Here is a 21,436-nt window from a genome sequence, read left to right on the forward strand (position 1 = left end):
ACTAGGACAACCTCCCAAACCTTGCCTGTGTTTGCGTGTCTGCGTTTGTGGGAGACTGTGGTATTTGTTTTCTCAGAGGTTGTAAAATAAAAGATTGGCTCATAATAAATCAAATATAATAGGCTTTATTCATTACAATGGGAAAGCGTTTTAGCAGGTCACAAAGTTTTGAAAAAAAGGGCACAATTCACCCCACACATTATACAAAGTAATGACAACAAGTAACTATACATCAGATAGTGCCTCTCTGACTCACAAACTCAACTAGTGTCACTTCTGTTTACATTTTCAAATGTAGAATTTAAAACATTTTTGTATCGTCAAAAAAAGAAAAAGGAAAAACCAAACTGTATATGGTAGAAGGAGAAAGCGTCACAACATGAAGTGTGGTCTGTGACATTTTATTTTTGATTCATGTGACTGTTTTGATTGTGTCAATGTTCAATCAATAAATTCTTACAGTCCTCTAAATCTCAAAACGCATACATGTAAAGACATTTCAAGGAATGTTCCTTTACCGAGTTCCTTAAAGATCTCTAAACCCCCTGGAGATGCCCACACAGCCCCGTCAGGAGGTGTCTATAGTGTGTGTCAGAGTATGCACATGTACAGTTAGAGAGATTGCATCAGCATCCATGTTCCAGATCAGGTCAAGGCACAAACAGGCACAAACTCTGACAGCAGCACATTACAGCATAAAAAGAACCATGCCACTGGAGAAAATAAATTACACAAATAGTTCTGATGGTGAAGGAAAGTAGATTCCCATAGCTATCTAACAACACCTAAACTTCCCATGGAGACAAAGGGAGAGACAAGCTTGCCTCTGTGGGACAGCTGCATGACCCTTTTAAAGCTTTCAGAGTGAAAATAGTTTTAAAACAATTTACATCGGGTAAAAATAAAGTATGTGATTTTGTTGGATCGTATTGACAATATTGTACTAAATCAAAGAGCTTGAACGTATTATCTTTTATCAAATTGCTTCTTTCAAATTCATTGCAGTTGGGCCCGCCAGATCAAATCCACCATTAGTCCAACACAAAACCTGCTTGACTTTTGACTGCATTGAAAATTACACCAATATTAGTAATAATATTAATACTACTTATTATTATAAGTGTTCGGAAAAAGCCAGGCTGTGTAAGCAAAAACCTGAAGTGACATCTGAGTCCAACGTCACGTTTATCTGGCAGACGAGAGGAATATCCTTACCAATTAGAGAACTTGTGTCACAGTAGTGTCACAACTGACCCTGCATTGCCAGAACTTTATTATAATCACAAACTAAGATAGTCATGTACTGTCTGTCTGTGTGTGTGTGTGTGTGTGTGTGTGTGTGTGTGTGTAAAGTGCATCTGGGGTCAAAAGTCTTGCGAGTCTTTGGAGTGTGCATGCTTCAATGTGTGTTCATAGTGTGTGCGTGTAGGTGAGTGTGTGTTCATGGTGTGTGTGTTTGTAGGTGAGTGTGTGTTCATAGTGTGTGTTTGTAGGTGAGTGTGTGTTCATAGTGTGTGTGTTTGTAGGTGAGTGTGTGTTCATAGTGTGTGTGTTTGTAGGTGAGTGTGTGTTCATAGTGTGTGTGTTTGTAGGTGAGTGTGTGTTCGTAGTGTGTGTTTACACCGTGTCAGTGGTTGCATCTGGCAGCAAAGGCACGACTGCTTGGCTGTTCTCTGCAGCTCCGCCCTCCTTCATCCCCACTCGGCCATGTGTCACCATCTCAACCTTCCTTGCCAGGTAGTCGGCTAACTGGTGGCTCTTTTCTGCTCGTTCCTCAGCCAGATGCCCCTTCAGTTGCCCCTTCAGTTGCACGTAGGGGCATCGTTTGGAAGAGGTGGCCAGGCATGGCACCAGCTGCACCTCCCCAGCAGGGCTCAGTCCGTTCACACAGGTATAGAAATCCTGGGAGGTGGACGAGGCTGCCTCGAAGGTGGAGGCCCGGGCTGGGGTCGCCATGAGGCTGTAATCTGATCCAGGGAAGGAGAGTAGCTCTGCGGGGGCTGAGTCCAGGGGCTGGGAGACCCACGTTGTGGACTGGCAGTAGGGGAAGGGGCCCTGGAGAGGTCCCTGGATGTAAGGGTTTGGGTTTGGGGTGACGGGGGGCTTGGTCTGGGTAGCTGTGGGTGTCGGGTCACCGGAAGCGGCCGTATTCAGCCTCCTCTCGACCCCCTTGAAGCCGGGGTTACCGTGGAGAGTTTGGTTACCGGGGTTACCATGGAGAGTTTGGTTACCGTCTGAGCTGACCATGTCCCAGAACTCGTCGCTATAGCTGGCGGGCTTGTAGCCATGGAAACCGTGCAGCGACAGGAAGTGTCGGTTGATCTCCTCCATGCTGCCCTTCTGCCGGAAGAGACACACATCTGAGTATATTTTGTATATATGTGTTATGCATTTATGACATAACATGGGTGATGGTATTTTGGAGTTGCTTTTTCCCTGCATGAGCCATCCTTGTGACAGGTCAATTGCTTGTTTAATGGGACAAAAGTTAATTTTGACAAATCTCTATAGAACTATAACATGTGGGATGAAAGCTACAGTGGAGAATGGACTGTAGCTTGTGGGCATGTAAACTGGAGGATAACTTTAGCAGACCTTGTTTTGGTGACTCAACTGCTCCTTTACAACATCTACTGAACCCCTCACACCCAGCATACGCATACTGTGCTTTCTTACACTTAGTAATAACCCAGACTGCTAATACTTAATACCATTCAATTACATAGATATCCCTTGGTGCCTACACTGTTTTAGTATAGGTATTGCTGTGTAGTGGACCAGCATGAGGAAGGTAAAACCATTTGTCCATTTGCCAAACAAAACAGCTTAGGGTCAGTACCGTAAAGGTTATCCTCCGGGGCAGCATTAGACTATGATAACAGGAACACACTGCAAAAAGTGCCCATTATAATACCAAAAGAAGAGTGGAAACAATTAGTTTGATCTTAATGTGGGATCTAATGAGGCTAAAGGGACGTGTCTCACCTTCACAAGCAGAGGGTCTATCCCACTGATCCTGGGTCTTGGGATGGGAGGGAGAAGGAAGGCTTTGATCCTACGTGGAAAAAACAAGGTTCATACATGATCATAATTATAGAAAAATTACAAACACTTTTCAACAACAATGCATGTTGGTTTTGGGTGTGTCTGCCATGTGGGAGCACTCTACAGTACCTCCTACTGGGAGGGAGCACTCTACAGTACCTCCTACTGGGAGGGAGCACTCTACAGTACCTCCTACTGGGAGGGAGCACTCTACAGTACCTCCTACTGGGAGGGAGCACTCTACAGTACCTCCTGCTGTGAGGAAGCACTCTACAGTACCTCCTGCTGTGAGGGAGCACTCTACAGTATCTCCTGCTGTGAGGGAGCACTCTACAGTACCTCCTACTGTGAGGGGTCACTCTACAGTACCTCCTACTGTGAGGGGTTACTCTACAGTACCTCCTGCTGTGATGAAGCACTCTACAGTACCTCCTGCTGTGAGGGGTCACTCTACAGTACCTCCTGCTGTGAGGGGTCACTCTACAGTACCTCCTGCTGTGAGGGAGCACTCCACAGCCGATGACCAGCAGCGCCATGACTCCAACTCCCGTCACCAACAGAAGAGCCAGCAGTCTATCTGCAAGGCCATACAAACACTTAGTACACACAGAAATCAATATAACCAAACTATGGGACCACAAACTCACAAACCTTCACAATTCCTAAAATTGTAATATTAATATAACATTTCAGGCTGTTATGTAAGGGATACTGCCCTATGAGGTTTATCAATACTGGATGAGGGGAGGCCAGCACTGTCTGTTGAGCAGCCGAGATAAGACTCACAAACGTTTCAGATGAGAGAATGCAGTTAGAGAAGTAAACAATTGTCAAAAAACTGCTAGTTTCTATTCTAGCCACGCTGAAATGGAAAGGGATTGCAGAGTTGCCAACCTGAAGCAGACCTCCCAGGTATGGTGAGCGGGAGGGCGGAGCTCCACCTGCTCCAGAGCCCGTGTCTGCGTGGGCGGCAGCGTACCTGGACCAGGTATTCTCCTGCAGGCAGGTCCAGTAGATCCAGAGAAAACTCTTGCAGCAAACCTTTAACCTAGAAACACCACAATTACTTATGCGTTGTTCTTTACAACAATGTTTTTATCAGATCGTTATTTTAGTTTTCCTCTGAATATTGTAATACAACAATAACAAAAGTTCCTGGAAGTGAATGTATAGTGACTCTGCTTGGGGACCAGGGTGTTGAACTTTCTATTCAGTCTGACATGTTGTGTCTGTACAGAGGTCTCAAAAATGTCCCACTGTACCTTCCAGTTGGTGGGTTCAGATATGTGTCTGTACTGCAGCTCAAAGTCCAGCGAGATCCAGCCGAACTGGATGTGGTCTGGGACAGGGTAGACCCAGGACACCTTGACCGTGCGACCATCATCATCCTTGCTGCCATTCAATAAGGTGTAGGTCAGGTTGACTGGTGCCTCGAGCTCCACTGGACGTAAACATAAAGGTAAAGACATTAGTGTCACAATCATGTATTTTAAACTCCTTGATTCCCAGCCTATTCTTTCCTAAAAATAAAACCACATCCTGAATTTAAAAATGTCAGAAAGGATCCCTGAGCCAGAGCAACAAAGTGACATTTTGATCAAATGCCACCAGGCCAAGTCTACTCATTTTAAAGCGGAAAATAATATTCCTTACAGCAACAAAAACATTCGCAAGAATGATTCTATAAAATCCAAAGCTGACAGCAAACTTAGAGGAGAAACACTTTTATAGTTCTGTTCTTATGGGTTCCAAGATAAAAACACTAAATACCCCCAAGATAAGGCCTTTTATTCTGGTTAAGGAAGGTTTAAGGTCCCCAAGTGGTCATCATACACAGACATAAAACACAGTCAAAGTCATCCCTTCCATTCAGCCAATCTGCACTCTTGTTGCAGATCAGATTATTCTTGGATCTGTATTGGTGGTGGTCCTACCTATCTCCTGCACGTCCACACACTTCTGCTGGGATGTGTGGTTTCCCTGCGACGTCACAGCTGTCACCTCCATGCAGTACATCTTCCAGACCGACGTGTGTCTCTTGTCAAAGTGGCAGCTGTTGGGGCCTGCAGACTCGTAGTCCGGGCACTCCTGCTTGGATGCCTTTCTGCAGACAGAGGGTTGGAGAAGCGGACGCATTAGGAGGTCGTCTCTGTAGCTCACTGAGCAGGTGACTTCCAGAGCACATATAGCAGGTGAGACTGTATGTGCCAAGCACCTAACAAAGCAGCTTGGGTTACAATCCTGCTCTCTCTCTCTGTCTCCCTCTCAGTCTGAGCCACAGGTACCTAGGGTTAATTAAACCAGTCCCTGCAGGTGGTAAATGAGGAGGGAGGGAACAGAATGGGGTGAAAGGATGAAGAGGAGGAGGATAGCACATGGATATAGAAGACAGTCCCTACTCCAGGCTGTAGGTGAGTGTATAGTCCACGTGGCTCTCTGGGGGCTGGTGGAGGGGGTGCCACCAGCAGGTGAACTCCTCCATGTTGGGAGAGCGGCAGCGGTAGATGTGGGGTCTGGTGGCAGGAGAGACGTCACCTGCACACCAAACTTAAGTCAGCTGTGGCATCTTTAAGAAACTACTGATAATAATACTATTACCAGTGATACTAATAATATTAACTTCATTCATAGCGCTGCATGAAAACAGAGTCGTGTTAGGGAATCATGATTTGTGCACAAAAGTTTAACAAACTGAGATTTTGAGACAAAATTCTATGAAACTCAGATGTACCACACAAGACACGATACCCGAGTAAGCAGCCTAATTAGGCACAACACGAGATCACAATAATCTGTTTATAACAACAAAGAGCCTTGTGACTCAACTTTGCACTTGGCCCAAATCCAAAATCAAAGGAATGTTTTCCAGGAATACTTCTGCAAATACTTTCTCCTGAAAAGATAGCTTGACAGCTGGTAAGATTGTCGATTTAAAGATACGGCCTAACCCTAACCCTTTATTAGAGTTTTATTAGACCAGTAACTGCCATCCCCACATATGAACGCATTCGAGAGTTTAAAGGGATTTTAGACGCATGCATCAGGTACAGTATATACCACTAACAGGCTGCATTGCAATACTTGGACTCTTGTTGCCAGAAAGTTAATGTAACACAATTTGTCAGTGGATGTAATTGACATTCTGTACATAAAAACAAATGTGGATTTTGTGATAAAAGTCAATTTGTTACATTGTGGAGATATGGAGATAGAAAAGCCAGATTGGGCCAGCTGAATCACATGACCTGAACCCCACTCTCTTTATCCCTTTAGGACGATACAAGAATCAATTCAAATGATGTCCCAGACACGCAGCACTGCCCTCTAGACCACTTTAGGATGCTTGTTTCAGGGGGTACTAAACCCTGTGAGCTCCAGTCCTCTCTGCTGGGGCGGTGCATGTCTGTCGGTAGAGTGGCTGTCCAGCAAAATAGCATAATGGAATAATGATCCATATGTACTTATGCAAGAGGAAATTATTGATCAGTGATTCAGCAAAAACGTTTTTACCAGGACAGGATAAAATCCCACTAACATCCAGCTGTGCTGAGGGTTAGGGTTAGGCTGACTAGCTTCACATGTGCTTCCACTGAGCTACAGCTGCCGCTGGAATCGGACCCACGTTACATAACATGGTTCTAATCAAAGTTCCGATGATACTCAGAAATACTGTCTTTTACATAATCCTCAAAGGAAAAAAGGATATTTTCCTAAACCCAGTCCAACCTCACCCATCACTAGTGGCTAGAACCTTCAATTGATCACACCATGTTTATTTTTTGTCTCATTTAAAACCACAACACTATCTGGGTGACATTACGTTTGCGTCCTCTGTCATGTGACAGCTCTTCACGAGGCAGAAGCCTCAGGAGGGGGCTGACATTACCCAGAATACCTTAAAACGTTAGACATGTCTATCCACTATGGAGCAGACACGTCTAGGAGAGTCGGCCCAGCAGTTTCATAAAGACACACTGAGCCAGTTCACTTCTCAGAAACCCCTTTCTCACAAACGCAGCTCACAACAACAAAACAATCTAAAGCATTGCATTTTTGTCCTACACATACACACACACAAACACAGTGACTCACCATCTTTGCGCTCGTCCTGGTGTGATAGTGTCTGGGTCATGACACTCAGCCCTATTCTGGGCAGCAGGAAGATCAATATCCACAGCATCCTGATGCTTCTCCTGCCTCTGAACACACACACACACACACCACGGTAAGATACTTGATCAAAACACACGACTCCATGGACAAACTGAGTCTGTGCAGACAAGTGTGTATGCTGAAGGCTTAATACCTGCAATGCAAGACAATCCTTTCAAACAACAGGATGACAAAAGACCAGGGGGTAGTGATAGCTGGAAGGATGTTTTATGTTTTATGTTTTATGTGTGTGTGTGTGTGTGTGTGTGTGCGTTTTGTGTGTGTGTGTGTGTGTGTGTGTGTGTGGGGGGGGGGGGGGGGGGGGGAGTGCAATATAGTGTGACGCCACATGTAGGGTTAGGGCAGTCTTAAGACATATCACAGGACTGTCCTCCTCCCCTCCCTTCCTACTCCCCCCTCCTCTTCCTCCCTCCCTCCTCACATCCTCCCCTCCTCCTCCCTCTTCCCCCCCTCTTCTTCCTCCCCCCATCCCTCCCCCTTCCTCTCCTCGACATAGGGTTAGGCACAATCACATTGATGCGTCATAAGAGCCTCTTGGCCAATCACAGAGGCCGCAACATCCCGTCACATGATGCCAGGGTTGTATTCGTGTAACATTAAGGTGTGATTGTGACATAAATTCACAACCTCCATATTCTACATGTATTCAGTGAGGATACAGTTAAATAGACCGTGGAAATGTGACGTGGTCCCAAACAATACTGAGTGACCTGAAGGATACGACTGTTAGAACAGTAACATTGCTTCAGAAATCCAATGATTCAAGGTCCAGGTTAATAGACAAAACAACATTTGATGTGTTAGGTTATAGTTTGGGAAAAAACTTCCAAAGAAGGGAAATTTAAATCACCTCAATCCTCCTAAGTATTTATGTATTTATTTAGCATGTGCTTTAATCCATAGCAGTTTACAGATGGTGATTCTAACCTGTGACCCTATGATGTGCTTTATATTGCCCTTCATGTCCACTTCCTGCCACTCATTATACCGGTTCAGGCTTTGTGAAGCTTAAGATTTAACTTAATCTTAATTTCTAATTCCATGATGTCTAAGTTCCATTCCCAAAGTGGTCATGAAATCAAACCTTTTTGTACTCATTTTATGGAGGGAAGGCAGTGGTGGGAATGTTTCAGAAAAGTCTCCCGTTCATTGGAAATCAGCTAAACGTAGCTTGAGTTTGACATGATTATTTCATGACACTAAGAGGTTATTGTAGGACTTGGGAAGGGGACAGCTGCAATCTCAACAAATCTCACATTTTGTTTGTCATTCCCTTTGAAGAAAAAAAATGAACAAATTATAATAATGAAATACAAATACAGCCTTATTGTCAGATCTGAAATTGAGGTTTTTCCAAGGAAAAATTTGGTAGCTAAATTCTCTGGGGAGCTTAACCGCTTAAAAAGAACAGCAAGTAAGACAAGAGATTTTAAAGTACGGTTATACCCGCTCCTCCCCCAGCAGGACTCGCTGGCGGGATAATCTCCTCCATCCATCTGGAGACAGGAGATTTAGATGAGAGCCTATTACATCTGAAGAGGTACTATACAACTTGCATGACCACATCTAGTACCCTCCAGAAAAAAACTGAACAAGCTCACAGGCAAAGACAACAAAGGTGGCCAGGTTAGGGTTAGAGCCCAGGGTTAGGGTTAGAGCCTAGGGTTAGGGTTAGAGCCCAGGGTTAGGGTTAGAGCCTAGGGTTAGGGTTAGAGCCCAGGGTTAGGGTTAGAGCCCAGGGTTAGGGTTAGATGTTAGAACCTAACCCTAACCCAAATCTGCTGGAGACGCATCAGACCGTTCCCGGTCAGAAGGAATGAGGCAAATTCACAGGGAAGTTATTTTATCATAAATTTGGATTAGAGTTGGAAATAGCAAACACAAATGCTTTACACTGACAGAACTAATGAACCTTTGTTGCTGTTTCTGATTCAACAAGAAAATGTATGGATCATACAACTCACGGGGTATGATCATTGTAATGATATATTAAGATCACATCATAATCTGAGTTGCAGACGACAGTGGAAGATAGCTTGACTCAGCAAAACCTCCCTTCCCCCTCCCTCTTTAATCCTCTCAACGACTGCATGCTCTGTCCCCAAGCATACTCTGCCCCACCCTCCAGCCCTCCCCCACCCTCCAGCTCTGCCCCACCCTCCAGCTCTGCCCCACCCTCCAGCTCTGCTCCACCCTCCAGCGCTGAGATCTGGATAGATGAAGCTGTGTTTTTGCTCTGCCTTTTCTTCCTGTATCTCTGTACAGCTCTCTCCAACTGTCGTTAACTCACAGTCTCTCTTTTCTCTCCTTTCCTCTGAGTGTTGTCTTCCTACCTGAAAAGGTCAGGCTGCAGCAACAGCCACAAGCTGCAGCAGGACCAAAACCAGACCAGCCTGATCATGTTCAGCTTGCTGTTGACAATTCCAACAGTGAAACGTTTCAACCACTCAGATTTAAAAAAAATGTTTTTTAAATTTACAATATCTTGGTCGATGGTGGAATTAGACTAATTGGATGATTAGCCTTATCTAAAGAATCGCAAAACCATGGGAATTTCCAGTGGTGAAAACTGCAATACTGTTTTATATCTAATCCAAATCTAAATAAAGCATGATTGCCACTGTGCTGATCTACGTCATTTTAATCTACTTACATATATCCTACATTATAATTTGTACAGGACCCCTGTAATGTACCCTAAAATCTCTATGAATTCTTGGAGCAAACCCAATCTTATGGTGGCGATACTGTATACGTGCATCAAGGCTTATACCGAAAAGCATTTAATTCTGGAAATAAAATAATAATTTTGATTGTTTTTAAAAATGTAATTAGGAGATAAAAGCACATTAACTGCATGGCCCACTACATGGCCCACTATCCTACTGTATGTCATTGTCCCGTGATGACAAGATCTTTCTTTCTTTTGTGAAGCATACATGATCTCACAAGTACGAGAACATGCTTGGCTGCTTGCTGAGACAGGGGTAAGGGTGTTTCTGTCTCCATCAGGACACAGCTGACCCCTGCACATCAGTAGGAACCTTGATCATTTCCTCTAATACTATAAACCCTGTACAGAAAGACACTGTCAATACGCCTGTCTTCTCTTTGAACTGATAAGACAAGTCCATTGTGTTCTCTGGCTGCGTATCACAGCAGCACAGACTAGGCGGGGAGATGGTATCCTATGACTACGGCTTCACGAGAGGCATGGATGTTTCAAGACGAACATGCTGTGCTCTCTCCCAGCTCTGCTTTCAGGGGCTCTCCTGATTGAACAATTTTTTGTGTACATCAAGGCCAAGTCATGGACCAGTCCGGACCAGACCCGTCTGAACCAGACCAGCTTTAACCAGACCGGTCTAAACCAGACCAGTCATGGATCCATAAAGAGACAACTGGTGAAATAGAATGAAAGGCAGTTGCTCCACAGCTTTTAAACTGTCATTCTAAAAGAAGCCTCAGATCATTGCAGGCACTGAGTCTGAACAGGCCAGAAATGTAAGGATGGAAAAATAATACATGTTTAATTTTTATTTTTTAACTACTGTATTAACACAAAAAATACAAAGAAAACAGGCAGACACGTATGTAAAACTCCATGGTCTAACAGCACATGGTCAACAGCAGCATCACCGGTCAGAGGGTCAGGGAGTCTCAGCAGGGGCCCATGTTGTTGTGCCTCCCTTGAACCCGCTGTGTTATGGCAGAGTCAAGCAATCCTGCAGCCATGCGTGAATATGGCCCAGCCCCTCTACCCAGCTCACCTTATTTCCTAAGATCCACAGTAACGTTTCTATTTCATGAACTTACTCCAGGTGCAGTGTGGTCCCTGACGTCCTACTTAATTCAAGTTAATTATTCAGAATATATTTCCAATTCTTTGTTCAAGGACATTGCCTCTGACTGGAACGCCATTCCCAATGAGTTTTTAATGTTGCTTTTCAACCCGGTTTCCTGTCAGTTGTTGTGTGAACAGTACACTCCAACATACCAATATCCTTTCAATTTAATGCAATTCAAGTCGATCAGCAAGGCCAGGAACCCCCCAGACCAGGGCTCTCACATGGCACCACACGCCACCAGTTAGCAGCTACCACAGAGAAACACACTAAAGAAACAAAGAGCTTCTGTTTTCTGAATCACATGTTTAGGATCCCATCAGCTTGCCCCCTGCCTCAGCATGAGGGCTGAACACACGGCTACTTTGATTAGATCTTTACTGATTAGCTGCACTAAACAGATACATTGGGATAAAATAAGATGGAAAAAAATACAACACTGGATGTCTCCTGTTCATGTTAGGTTTTGTATCATTTTAATTCATCTAGACTGGTGTTCCTAGTTGAACGCGTACATCACTGTTTATGAGTTCTGTTTAGCTAGAGCCATTGTGACCAGAATTAGTGATGAGTGATTTGGATGACAGTGGATTTTTGTTATTTTTAGTACTGCTAACAGATCTCAGGGTGCATTTCTTGGGTACAAATTCTTCAGTCTACATATCTACTGAGAATATTCACGTTGAATTATTTATCTCCTACAGAACTTCCTTGATTTCACGGAATATATTCATTTTTGCCAAAGTATTTAAACAGCACAAACATGAGATCTAATATTTGATCATTACAGTTAATTAAATTTCCAATTATTCACATAGCAGACGCTTTCATCCCAATCCACTAACCAGGAATGTATACGGTATGAGTGTATACGGTATGAGTGTATACGGTATGAGTGTATATGCTATGAGTGTATACGGTATGAGTGTATACGGTATGAATGTATACGGTATGAGTGTATACGGTATGAGTGTATACGGTATGAACAGCAGATAACTCAGGACCAGTGGAGAACAGTATTTCAGTGTTTAAATTACCTCACCCTAACTGTTTATGTTTACAACACACTCACAACGATAACATTACATCAACTATAATATTGCATGATTGTGCTGATAATTTAAGCACTAATTACAGCTTCATATCTCAACTGCAACATTGTAAATAATTCCAACGTTCAGTGTTGTGTTAGCAATAGAGTGCTACAGCATGACCTCAATCACAATAGGTTTTCAATCATAACATGCAAAATGAGGCTTTTCCTTTCAGATTAAAGTGCTTTTCTCATCCATCTGCATCTGAGAGTGCCCTTTAGGTCTGTATAGCGGGTGCTTGTTTAGGATAGGGATTGCAACACACCCTGGCAAACTGTGCCTTGTAGGCAAGCTAGAAGAAACCCATATGCGGGAATAAGCTCTGACTCCAGGAAGGCACGTGCAGATGCCTCCTGTGATGACTTCCTGAAGTCTGTGACCCGCCAACATCAGGGTCAGCCTCAGCATGAAGTCTGTGACCCGCCAACATCAGGGTCAGCCTCAGCCTGAAGTCTGTGACCCGCCAACATCAGGGTCAGCCTCAGCATGAAGTCTGTGACCCGCCAACATCAGGGTCAGCCTCAGCCTGAAGTCTGTGACCCGCCAACATCAGGGTCAGCCTCAGCATGAAGTCTGTGACCCGCCAACATCAGGGTCAGCCTCAGCCTGAAGTCTGTGACCCGGCAACATCAGGGTCAGCCTCATCCTGAATTAGGAGATGGTCTCACTGGCCCACAATGCAAAACCGCCACTGGAGATTTAATACAAAACTAACATAACTTTTTTTTACTGACCACTGAAACACTGATAGAACTGTGCACTTCTGATCCTTGATCTTCTACTGTACTTTGTATGTGCCCTACTTGTGTGGCTTTGGATCAAAGCAAAAGTGTAGTGCAGGGATTAAGGTGTAAGAATTGTGTTTTGTTGTGTCAGTCCATCAACATTAGGCTTAGGCATAGTGATAAAGGGTATTTCAGGACAATTTTTTGCCACTGAAATTGTTCACTAAATTAACACTAGACCAAACTAATCTAAACTGCAGCAATAGAGTTCTGATTCTCCTCCGTGTGGCAGCTCGCTTCAGGAAGACCCATCTCCACACAGGAGTCTCTCACCCCAGGAAAGATGAGAAAGTCAGATAAGATTTGCACAATACATATTTCAATGACATTGTACCAGATCTGACAAATTACTAAATGGAACTTTCTTTTTTTGTTTAGTTTTTCTGCAATTGTTTTCTTTTTTGGGGCCTACTTCCATGTCATGCAACTCCCAGCATAGCAAGCTGGTCTGATTTTTGTGGATTAGAAATACTTCCCAGGCTTAAGTAGACCACAGACGCAAATCTTCTCCAGGTAGAGATGTTACAGTCATGGTAGCCTTGATTACGTACAGTTAGCTGTGCTTTAAAATGCCCCCCAGTACCACGTCATATCATCTGCTCTGCCAGCAAAGAATTCTTCTAACTTGTATTCTCAGTATCTTTATTATCTGGTCATAGGCCAGGGCTGCGTTTCCCGATAACAATGGATTGTAGGAACGATTACGGTGGCCCTGAAGTGCAAACCACACCCCCATCTCCGCCGAGTAGCCTACATCCCCCAAATGAAAACACTCCCCCCAAATACAAGTCAACTCTCCCCAAATAGGATGACTTGATCACCTTCCCCCAATACAAAGACATGCTCCCCCAAATGGGAAACGACATTACATTAACTCAAAAACCCTTTCGTTTTGAGTTAATGTAATGTGTTTTTGAGTTAATGTTATGTCGTATCTTTGGAAACGGCCCCTGAAACTAAGATTCGTCGTACGATGGATTCTACGATTAGCGGTTTACGACGCTTTCGGGAAACGCAGCCCTGGCTGACTCAACAGACTAATCAGGAATGGACTCCTTCACCCTGTTCCTATGACAACATACCATATAGCACATTACAACTAAACTAAATAATGGTTCCTGAGGTTGGGTGGACTGGGTTTATCAAATCAAACGGATAAGACGTAGAGAGACAGAAAATCAATATGCAGCGAGAGGATTTCACAGCTCACTGCGCAGACCTAGATGTGCCAACTGCCAGCTCAACATATGCATGTGCCCATCCGGGTCACACACACACACGCCGATTACCTCATACATAACATTCAATACATCTTTATGGAAACAGACCCCACGCACACACACGCACACACACACGCACACACACGCACACACACACGCACACACGCACACACACACACACATTAGACACACATCAGAGCACATGGCCAAGGCTGATAAGACTTGTTTAATGAGGAGATCAGTAACTGTTTGTAGACTACTTAAAGGAGAATGACAAACACAAAACACAAAACCTTATATGTGAAACATGAACATCAGCCAGATAAGCTTAAATTTATTTCTATTTTAAGTCCAAAAACAACCAGACAAAAAAATAACAAGTAGGGTTATGTCATATATAACCATATATGTGTTACATAATCCTCACATTTACAGAACTATGATTTTCATCTGCTGAGTCTGTGATACATAAACTCGTTTCAACAAGTCAACAAATGTTCCATGTAGACCCCACTCACTGGACACAGGACCGTATTGGGCCTAGCAGGAATAAGTGCACAACAGACCTTTAACAACATTGATCAAATATACTGCCACGGCTTGCATGGTCCATGGTACCAACCTTGATACGAAAAGCACATTTTCAAAGTGGTTCTCTTCCTCGTGTATACACTATACATTATTTTAATGAGAGAGCGAAATGAGGAAAGCTCAGTGGTTAGAGACTGCAGCTCAAGAGGTCGTAAGCTCAAATCCCCCTTTGTACATTGCTTTGAATAAAAGCAGCCTATCTGCTAAATGAACACATTCATTATTAATAATAATATAAATTATTATTTATTATGACATTACATTGTTATGAAGTTGTCTGAAAAGGTAAAGAAAATATGTACATAGAGTTTGTAGAAGTCCTGTTTCTTCATAGCCATAGTTTTGAGCAGCCTACAGTTACAGAGCCAGGCCGATCCTCTGATAACTCTTATCAAGGGGCAGGGATGTGGCTCAGCTCCACAACAGACAATTAGCACAAGCTTTTAATCAAGACCAAAAGCCAAGACATGATAGTTCCTCGTAGAGCAAACTGTACAAAGTGAACTTGTACATTCTAAGCAACTTATATCCGCTTTTAGCAATTTTTAGTACACTGCACGATACACGATAGGTTACACGATAAAACTATAGGGTCACAAATTAGTTGTGTGGCAGTGGCAGGGGCAATTCTAAGACCAGACCTTTAGGGGGGCTCAGCCCCCAATGAGAATGTGACATGAATACAGTGCCTTGCAAAAGTGTTAAACCCCCTTGCTAATAAATCCCTAATTTCACTGGATAACAATTAATACATTTATTTATTATCATGTAAAATATTGAATGAATAAAAAAAACGAAGGATGTCCCTTTCTTCATGAACTAACAGCATCATATGATAATAAACAAAAATAATGTTTATTTTGTGTTATTCTTATTTTTAGGGGTGCTGAGATTATATTTAGGGCTTGAGCACCCCTAAAAGGGATCTAAAATCGCCACTGGGCAGTGCCGTCAGAATAAAAGGCTTTCGTCAGAATAAAATGCCTTTATTTTACGTGGTATAGCCTACAAGATGCAAACGTCACTGACCTTACCTTAACAATATATGGTCGGTACCTCCTGATCAAAGTCTTCGCAACACCGCCTGTTGCCTCTATGATCTTTCCCAGGTATTTTTCCAAATGTTGTTGCTTGTACAAATCTCAAACAGACGGTACAACAGTTCACATCACTCTTCTGGGTTTACGCAGGCTCATGTTTGAACATGCGCTATTTCACAAAACAAGTGTTTAAAGGTCAGATATAACGTTAAATATTACGACCACACGGCTTTGGCAAACCGCCTGACTGCTACACTGAGCGCTCCATAGGCTGTGTATCCAGAGGAAGGCAAACCGCCTGACTGCTACACTGAGCGCTCCATAGGCTGTGTATCCAGAGGAAGGCAAACCGCCTGACTGCTACACTGAGCGCTCCATAGGCTGTGTATCCAGAGGAAGGTGATTTGCTTCGCTCCACCTGCGGTGGCGTCATTAGACTAAGCGCATGAGCTCGAGGCGATCAGATTGCTATGAATGCTCTACTCAATTTTCAGGGAATTCGAAGCTTTCTCGGGTTCACATTTTCATAGCTCAATAAACACGCGTTCCTGCGTTTTACGACATATATTGCAGGCCGTTATGTCGGTTATCTTTAGGACACATATAGCCTATAGATTAAACTTTCTTTGGCAAACATGCCTCGGCGCAGACCTTGTGTTTAAACATAACTACCTGGCATATGGCAACTGGAGGATACCGTGTGCTTTAAATGACGTCAGGTTACATGCGAGGTAGTCTAGTGCGATTACGAGGCTCCGCGAGTTCCCCATACATACAGCAGGCACGAGCGTGTGTTGCGTGGGCTTGTTATTCTTTCGTTGTTGTTTTGTTTTGATTATACAATCAACTAATTTTCAGTCATCGTAAACGTGCACTTTATCAGCGCTTTCAAATGATGTCCGTCAATAACTATAGAACGATGTCCCTTTTGAAAAGATGCCTTTCATTCACCATGTTCTCTGATCTTCTGGATTTCACAGTAACCTTCAGTCTCTTCCGGTCTGGTCTCTCTGTCTGTCTAATAGTCAGTCGATATCCGTTCTCCCACTGAAGGAAGACTCGTCCCCCTGCTAGGTAGTGCTGATGATCTGGAGCTCAAGCACACCCACAGGACTTTGTAGTCTGAACCTAAGACCGTTTAGCTCCACCCACTGCACCATATAAAGCAACGTGTTTAACTGTACATATTTAATGGTAGGGATATGACCCTCTGTGACATCAAGGTTATGGGGATGGGTATAGCTCAGTGGTAGAGCATGGGGATGGGTATAACTCAGTGGTAGAGCATGGGGATGGGTATAGCTCAGTGGTAGAACATGGGGATGGGCATAGCTCAGTGGTAGAGCATGGGGATGGGTATAGCTCAGTGGTAGAACATGGGGATGGGCATAGCTCAGTGGTAGAACATGGGGATGGGTGTAGCTCAGTGGTAGAGCATGGGGAGGGGTGTTGCTCAGTGGTAGAGCATGGGGATGGGTATAGCTCAGTGGTAGAACATGGGGATGGGTATAGCTCAGTGGTAGAACATGGGGATGGGTATAGCTCAGTGGTAGAGCACTTGACTACAGATCAAGAAGTTGTAGGTTTAAATTCCTTTTGTAGCCTATGTTATTTTGGATAAAAAATGAATATATTCTTATGCCTATGGCAGAGCCATAAATTACACAGACTGTGTAAAGTTATAAATACTACAGGATTCAATTTATTAAATATCCCATCCCACAGACAATGTGAGTGAAAAGTTCCCATGTTCATATCTACCTGAAGCTACCTCAGCGCACAGTCAGGCCCAACCATTGACGTCAGCCACATGAATGAGCGTGCATAGTCTATTAGTCAAACCTACAGAAAATCACAAACAAACCTTGACCTGGAGATGCCTCAAGGGCCCTGTTCATCCAACCCTGTGCATCCAACCCTGTGTATCCAACCCTACTCCAACTGTTGTTGTTGATAAGACTTACAGGGTACGAAGGTTAACTAACGAGACACACAAAAGCTTCCAGTGACTCAGTCTCACTCGTCTGAGGACCAGATTACTGATTGTCTTCCTTTCTTTTTGTAAACTAAAAAAAGAAAAGAGAAACACTTTTTTGTTAAAGGGTTACTAGCAGAATAAAATAATACTAAATAAACTGTGAACCATTTAGGGTCACTTGCTTCTTATGATCCTAAATTAGTGCACTTCGTTAGACCAGGGTTGCACACAACCAACAACCTTGTCCTTAATGAAAGAAGCAGGGTGTGATGTCATTGTGGGGAAACAGATTACATCTGATCTCCTTTCCCAGATCAAAATGAAAATTCCTGGAAAGTCTTTGAGCTAAATTCCATCCCCATGGTTCTGATTAAATCCCTCATCTGGGTACATATGTTTTCCTGTTTGCAACTATTGGTTTAATTTTATTGTTGTTTTCAAGGAACAGTTATTTCAAAGTTATTTTCAGTCTGTCAGTCAGTCTGTGCTTGGTTGTTCACAGTGTCTTACATAACGCATACAAAATCATGCATAACATTGATTGAAATAGGAGAGGATTAGCAACCAGTTTACTGTAGGTGGCAACACTTTACGTGAAGATTAGATGAACAACCATGTATCTGCTGGGCATACTTATATGGTAAATAGGGTTAGGGTTGGTAAATATAACCTTGATGTCAAGTGTTGCCGTCAAGTTGAACATGTCTGTTCTCTGCTTTGTCTTTACAATAACATATTGATGTTGTCCAATCTCATAAAAATAGTTTGAAAGTGGGTTCATGCCTGGACCCAACATGGCTGCACATGAAGGATAGTCATAACCATTTTATTAATCTGTGTTATCCAGCAAGGACAGGGCTCTGGGTACCATTGGTCTGAGCTGCATCCCAATCAACCAATCAACATTCATCTTTACCAAGTAGCACAAATGTAGTACCCGTCTGAATCTATTAGGAGATATTAGGTAGAAGATATTAAACTATACACTATTGCAGATGCTTGCATGTGGGAGACTAATGCTGACACATTCTGGACTGACTGGGGGCATGAGTATATTCATATTTCAACTCCATCTCTACAGTTTCACCTAAATCAATAGGAAGGTTCAAATTCCATGAATCAGCTTCCTGATTTCCAGGCTAGACACTTAGTGAAACCTGCACTTCATCAGGGCGCACTAGACGTGTTGTCTGCCCGTGTGACACAGGGTAATCCTGATGCTAGACACACAGGCGGTTATGCTGGTTAATGTTGATAACCATAAATATCTGAAAGGGGCAGGAAGCATGTGGGTTGATAATTAATTTACATTGAACAAGGCTGAGTTTGAAGTGACAGATATGAGCTGACAGAATGGGTACAGCCTTCCTCCTCTTCCTCCTCCTCCACTTCCTCCTCCTCCACTTCCTCCTCCTCTTCCACCTCCTCCACTTCCTCCTCCTCTTCCTCCCCTTCCTCCTCCTCTTCCTCCTCTTACTCTTCCTCCTTTTCCTCCTCCTCCACTTCCTCCTCCTCTTCTACCTCCTCCACTTCCTCCTCCTCTTCCTCCCCTTCCTCCTCCTCTTCCTCTTCCTCCTCTTCCCCTTCCTCCTCCTCCTCTTCCTCTTCCTCCTCTTTGGGTCCAGCCTTCCCCCTCTTCCTCCTCCTCCACTTCCTCCTCGTCTTCCTCCTCCTCTTCCTCCCCTTCCTCTTCCTCCTCTTCCTCTTCTCCCTCTTCCTCCTCTTCCTCCTTCATCCTCCACAAGCACAAACATCAGCAAACACACTAGCCACCCAAATAAAGTGATGATTCAAACCTAGTCAAAAGTGCTATAAAACAGGTACACCCAATGGGGAAACAGTAGTCAAGTTATGTTCCTATGTAATTCAGACCATGTTAAGGAGTTATTTTTGGCTGTGAACAGACACAACGCCGCCTAGTGGCAATTTCAGAGCAAGCCAGCCTCGTCACCTCATGCACATCTGTGCACCAACCAACGTCAAGATGCACAACTCCCAACCCTGCAAATTAGGTGAGAAATTCACTTACACATGTAGGATCTACAGCTATTGACCAGCCGCCACTGCTACACACGATCTACATCTAATGACCAGCCTCCACTGTGCTACAGTGCTACAGTGCTACATATGCACATGTATGATTGATTCTGAATTGTGTCGCCTACATGTGCCCCTAAATTCGGAATTCCTCTCTGCGTTTACATGCACGTGTTCGGCTTCGCAGGGAGAACAACGTTTTCTGTCTTTCCTTGACATATTGTGCAAGGCAGTCATTAACTTTGAACTTAAAACACGATCTTCTCTTTTTTTTTTGCATTCGCGTTTTCAGTCAAACTTTAGGCCGTGCCATCCTGTTGCTTCCTAGCCCTGTAGTCTGTATTTGCACATATAACCCTGCAGACAGACACTGCTTATTTAAGGAGTCTTCTGAATATCAACACAGACGCCATGCTCGTACTTTTGCCAATAATAGGTTTAGACAAAAAACAGAAACACATTCTAACCCTAACCCTTAACCCTAACACATGTTTAAGATGTCTTCAGTGATTGAAAGGCCGTCATATACTCTTATAGAAGGCGATAACTCATTTCCTGTTCTCATACAGTATTACAAATTAAGGCTATTGTAAGACTGGAGTTTCACATCCTCTGTGGAAATGCTTGACTTCTGCTGCATGAAAATCATTGTGTCGCCATCTTCCACAACTTCCTTAGGCCTACTAATACTTATCTGGTTCAAACATATACTTAAGAAACGTAGATCCCACTCCGGTAACAATTCAATTGTTCCCAACATATTTTATGAACTCGAAACAAGTGTTTCAGCATTATTCAGAAGAAACTTAAAGTTTTCAAAATGTTTTTTATTGTTTTTGCCTGTTTACGGACCAAAAATGCATTTGAGCATTTTATAAAGGCATTACCTGAGATTGGGTAACGGTACAGGCAAGTAATTGGAAGTATTGCATGTAACCAACGGCAAACATTGTTTAGTACAATAAAGACAAATGATCCATACAAACTGTTTGTATGGATTTGGAGTAGCCTAAACATTTTTTATTATTGTTATTTAATTTTTTATTTTATATAATTATATCGTGCTTTGTACATTTGATTTAGTCCCAAACCTCAATCTGCTAAACCTGAGTGGCAGGAGGTTCCCATCTCCTCAGAGACACACAGCAGATTCCACAGTCAAGGGCCGGGTTTCCCAGATTCGTTAAGAAGCTCTTAACGCTAAGATCTTCTTAAGAATGTTCTAAGAGCGTTCGAGAGCGCCCTTAGAACGTTCTTAAGACGCTCTTAGCGTTAAGAGCTTCTTAACGAATATGGGAAACCCGGGTCATCTTTGTTATCCCACAAATATGGGAATCTGTCAGGATCCAGACATGAGCAATCGAGCGATGAAGGTGGGTCAATATCACTATAAAATGCCTTTGGTGTTCTCATCAGAATCGCTCAGTCATCATGAACATAATGCAAAATAATGACATTCTGAGGTTTTATTATAAATGATCAAACATTTACACACAAATGTGTTTTCCTGTTTTTATACAATTTTCTTTGATTGGATGTATGTGATTTGGGCATGTCCCACAAACTGCTCAGATAACTTCAGTGAGTGTAAAAAGTGGTTAAATTACATAAAATTAAAAAACTTTTTG

The 21,436-nt window shown here is 43.3% G+C and overlaps 1 protein-coding gene across 4 annotated transcripts; it reads right to left on the reverse strand.

Moving 5' to 3' along the window:
• Window positions 1–1,540: 1,540 nt before the first annotated feature.
• On the reverse strand, window positions 1,541–16,868 carry LOC124474961 (prolactin receptor-like). 4 transcript variants are annotated; one of them, XM_047031438.1, is made up of 10 exons: window positions 16,745–16,868; window positions 15,788–15,894; window positions 7,138–7,244; window positions 5,445–5,580; window positions 4,980–5,149; window positions 4,308–4,486; window positions 3,940–4,093; window positions 3,535–3,622; window positions 2,986–3,055; window positions 1,541–2,340 (listed from the first exon to the last, which is right to left on the reverse strand). In XM_047031438.1, the coding sequence occupies exons 3-10, from the start codon at window positions 7,223–7,225 to the stop codon at window positions 1,618–1,620; spliced, it is 1,608 nt and encodes a 535-aa protein (XP_046887394.1). In that variant the 5' UTR covers window positions 7,226–7,244; window positions 15,788–15,894; window positions 16,745–16,868; the 3' UTR covers window positions 1,541–1,617. The 4 variants fall into 4 exon arrangements, with proteins under 4 accessions (XP_046887394.1, XP_046887395.1, XP_046887392.1 ...); XM_047031439.1 differs by lacking the exon at window positions 15,788–15,894; XM_047031436.1 differs by having other exon boundaries at window positions 15,788–16,868.
• Window positions 16,869–21,436: the final 4,568 nt, after the last annotated feature.

The sequence above is a fragment of the Hypomesus transpacificus genome, chromosome 12 (genome assembly GCF_021917145.1).
Source record: "Hypomesus transpacificus isolate Combined female chromosome 12, fHypTra1, whole genome shotgun sequence".
In the NCBI taxonomy this organism is placed as follows: Eukaryota; Metazoa; Chordata; class Actinopteri; order Osmeriformes; family Osmeridae; genus Hypomesus; species Hypomesus transpacificus.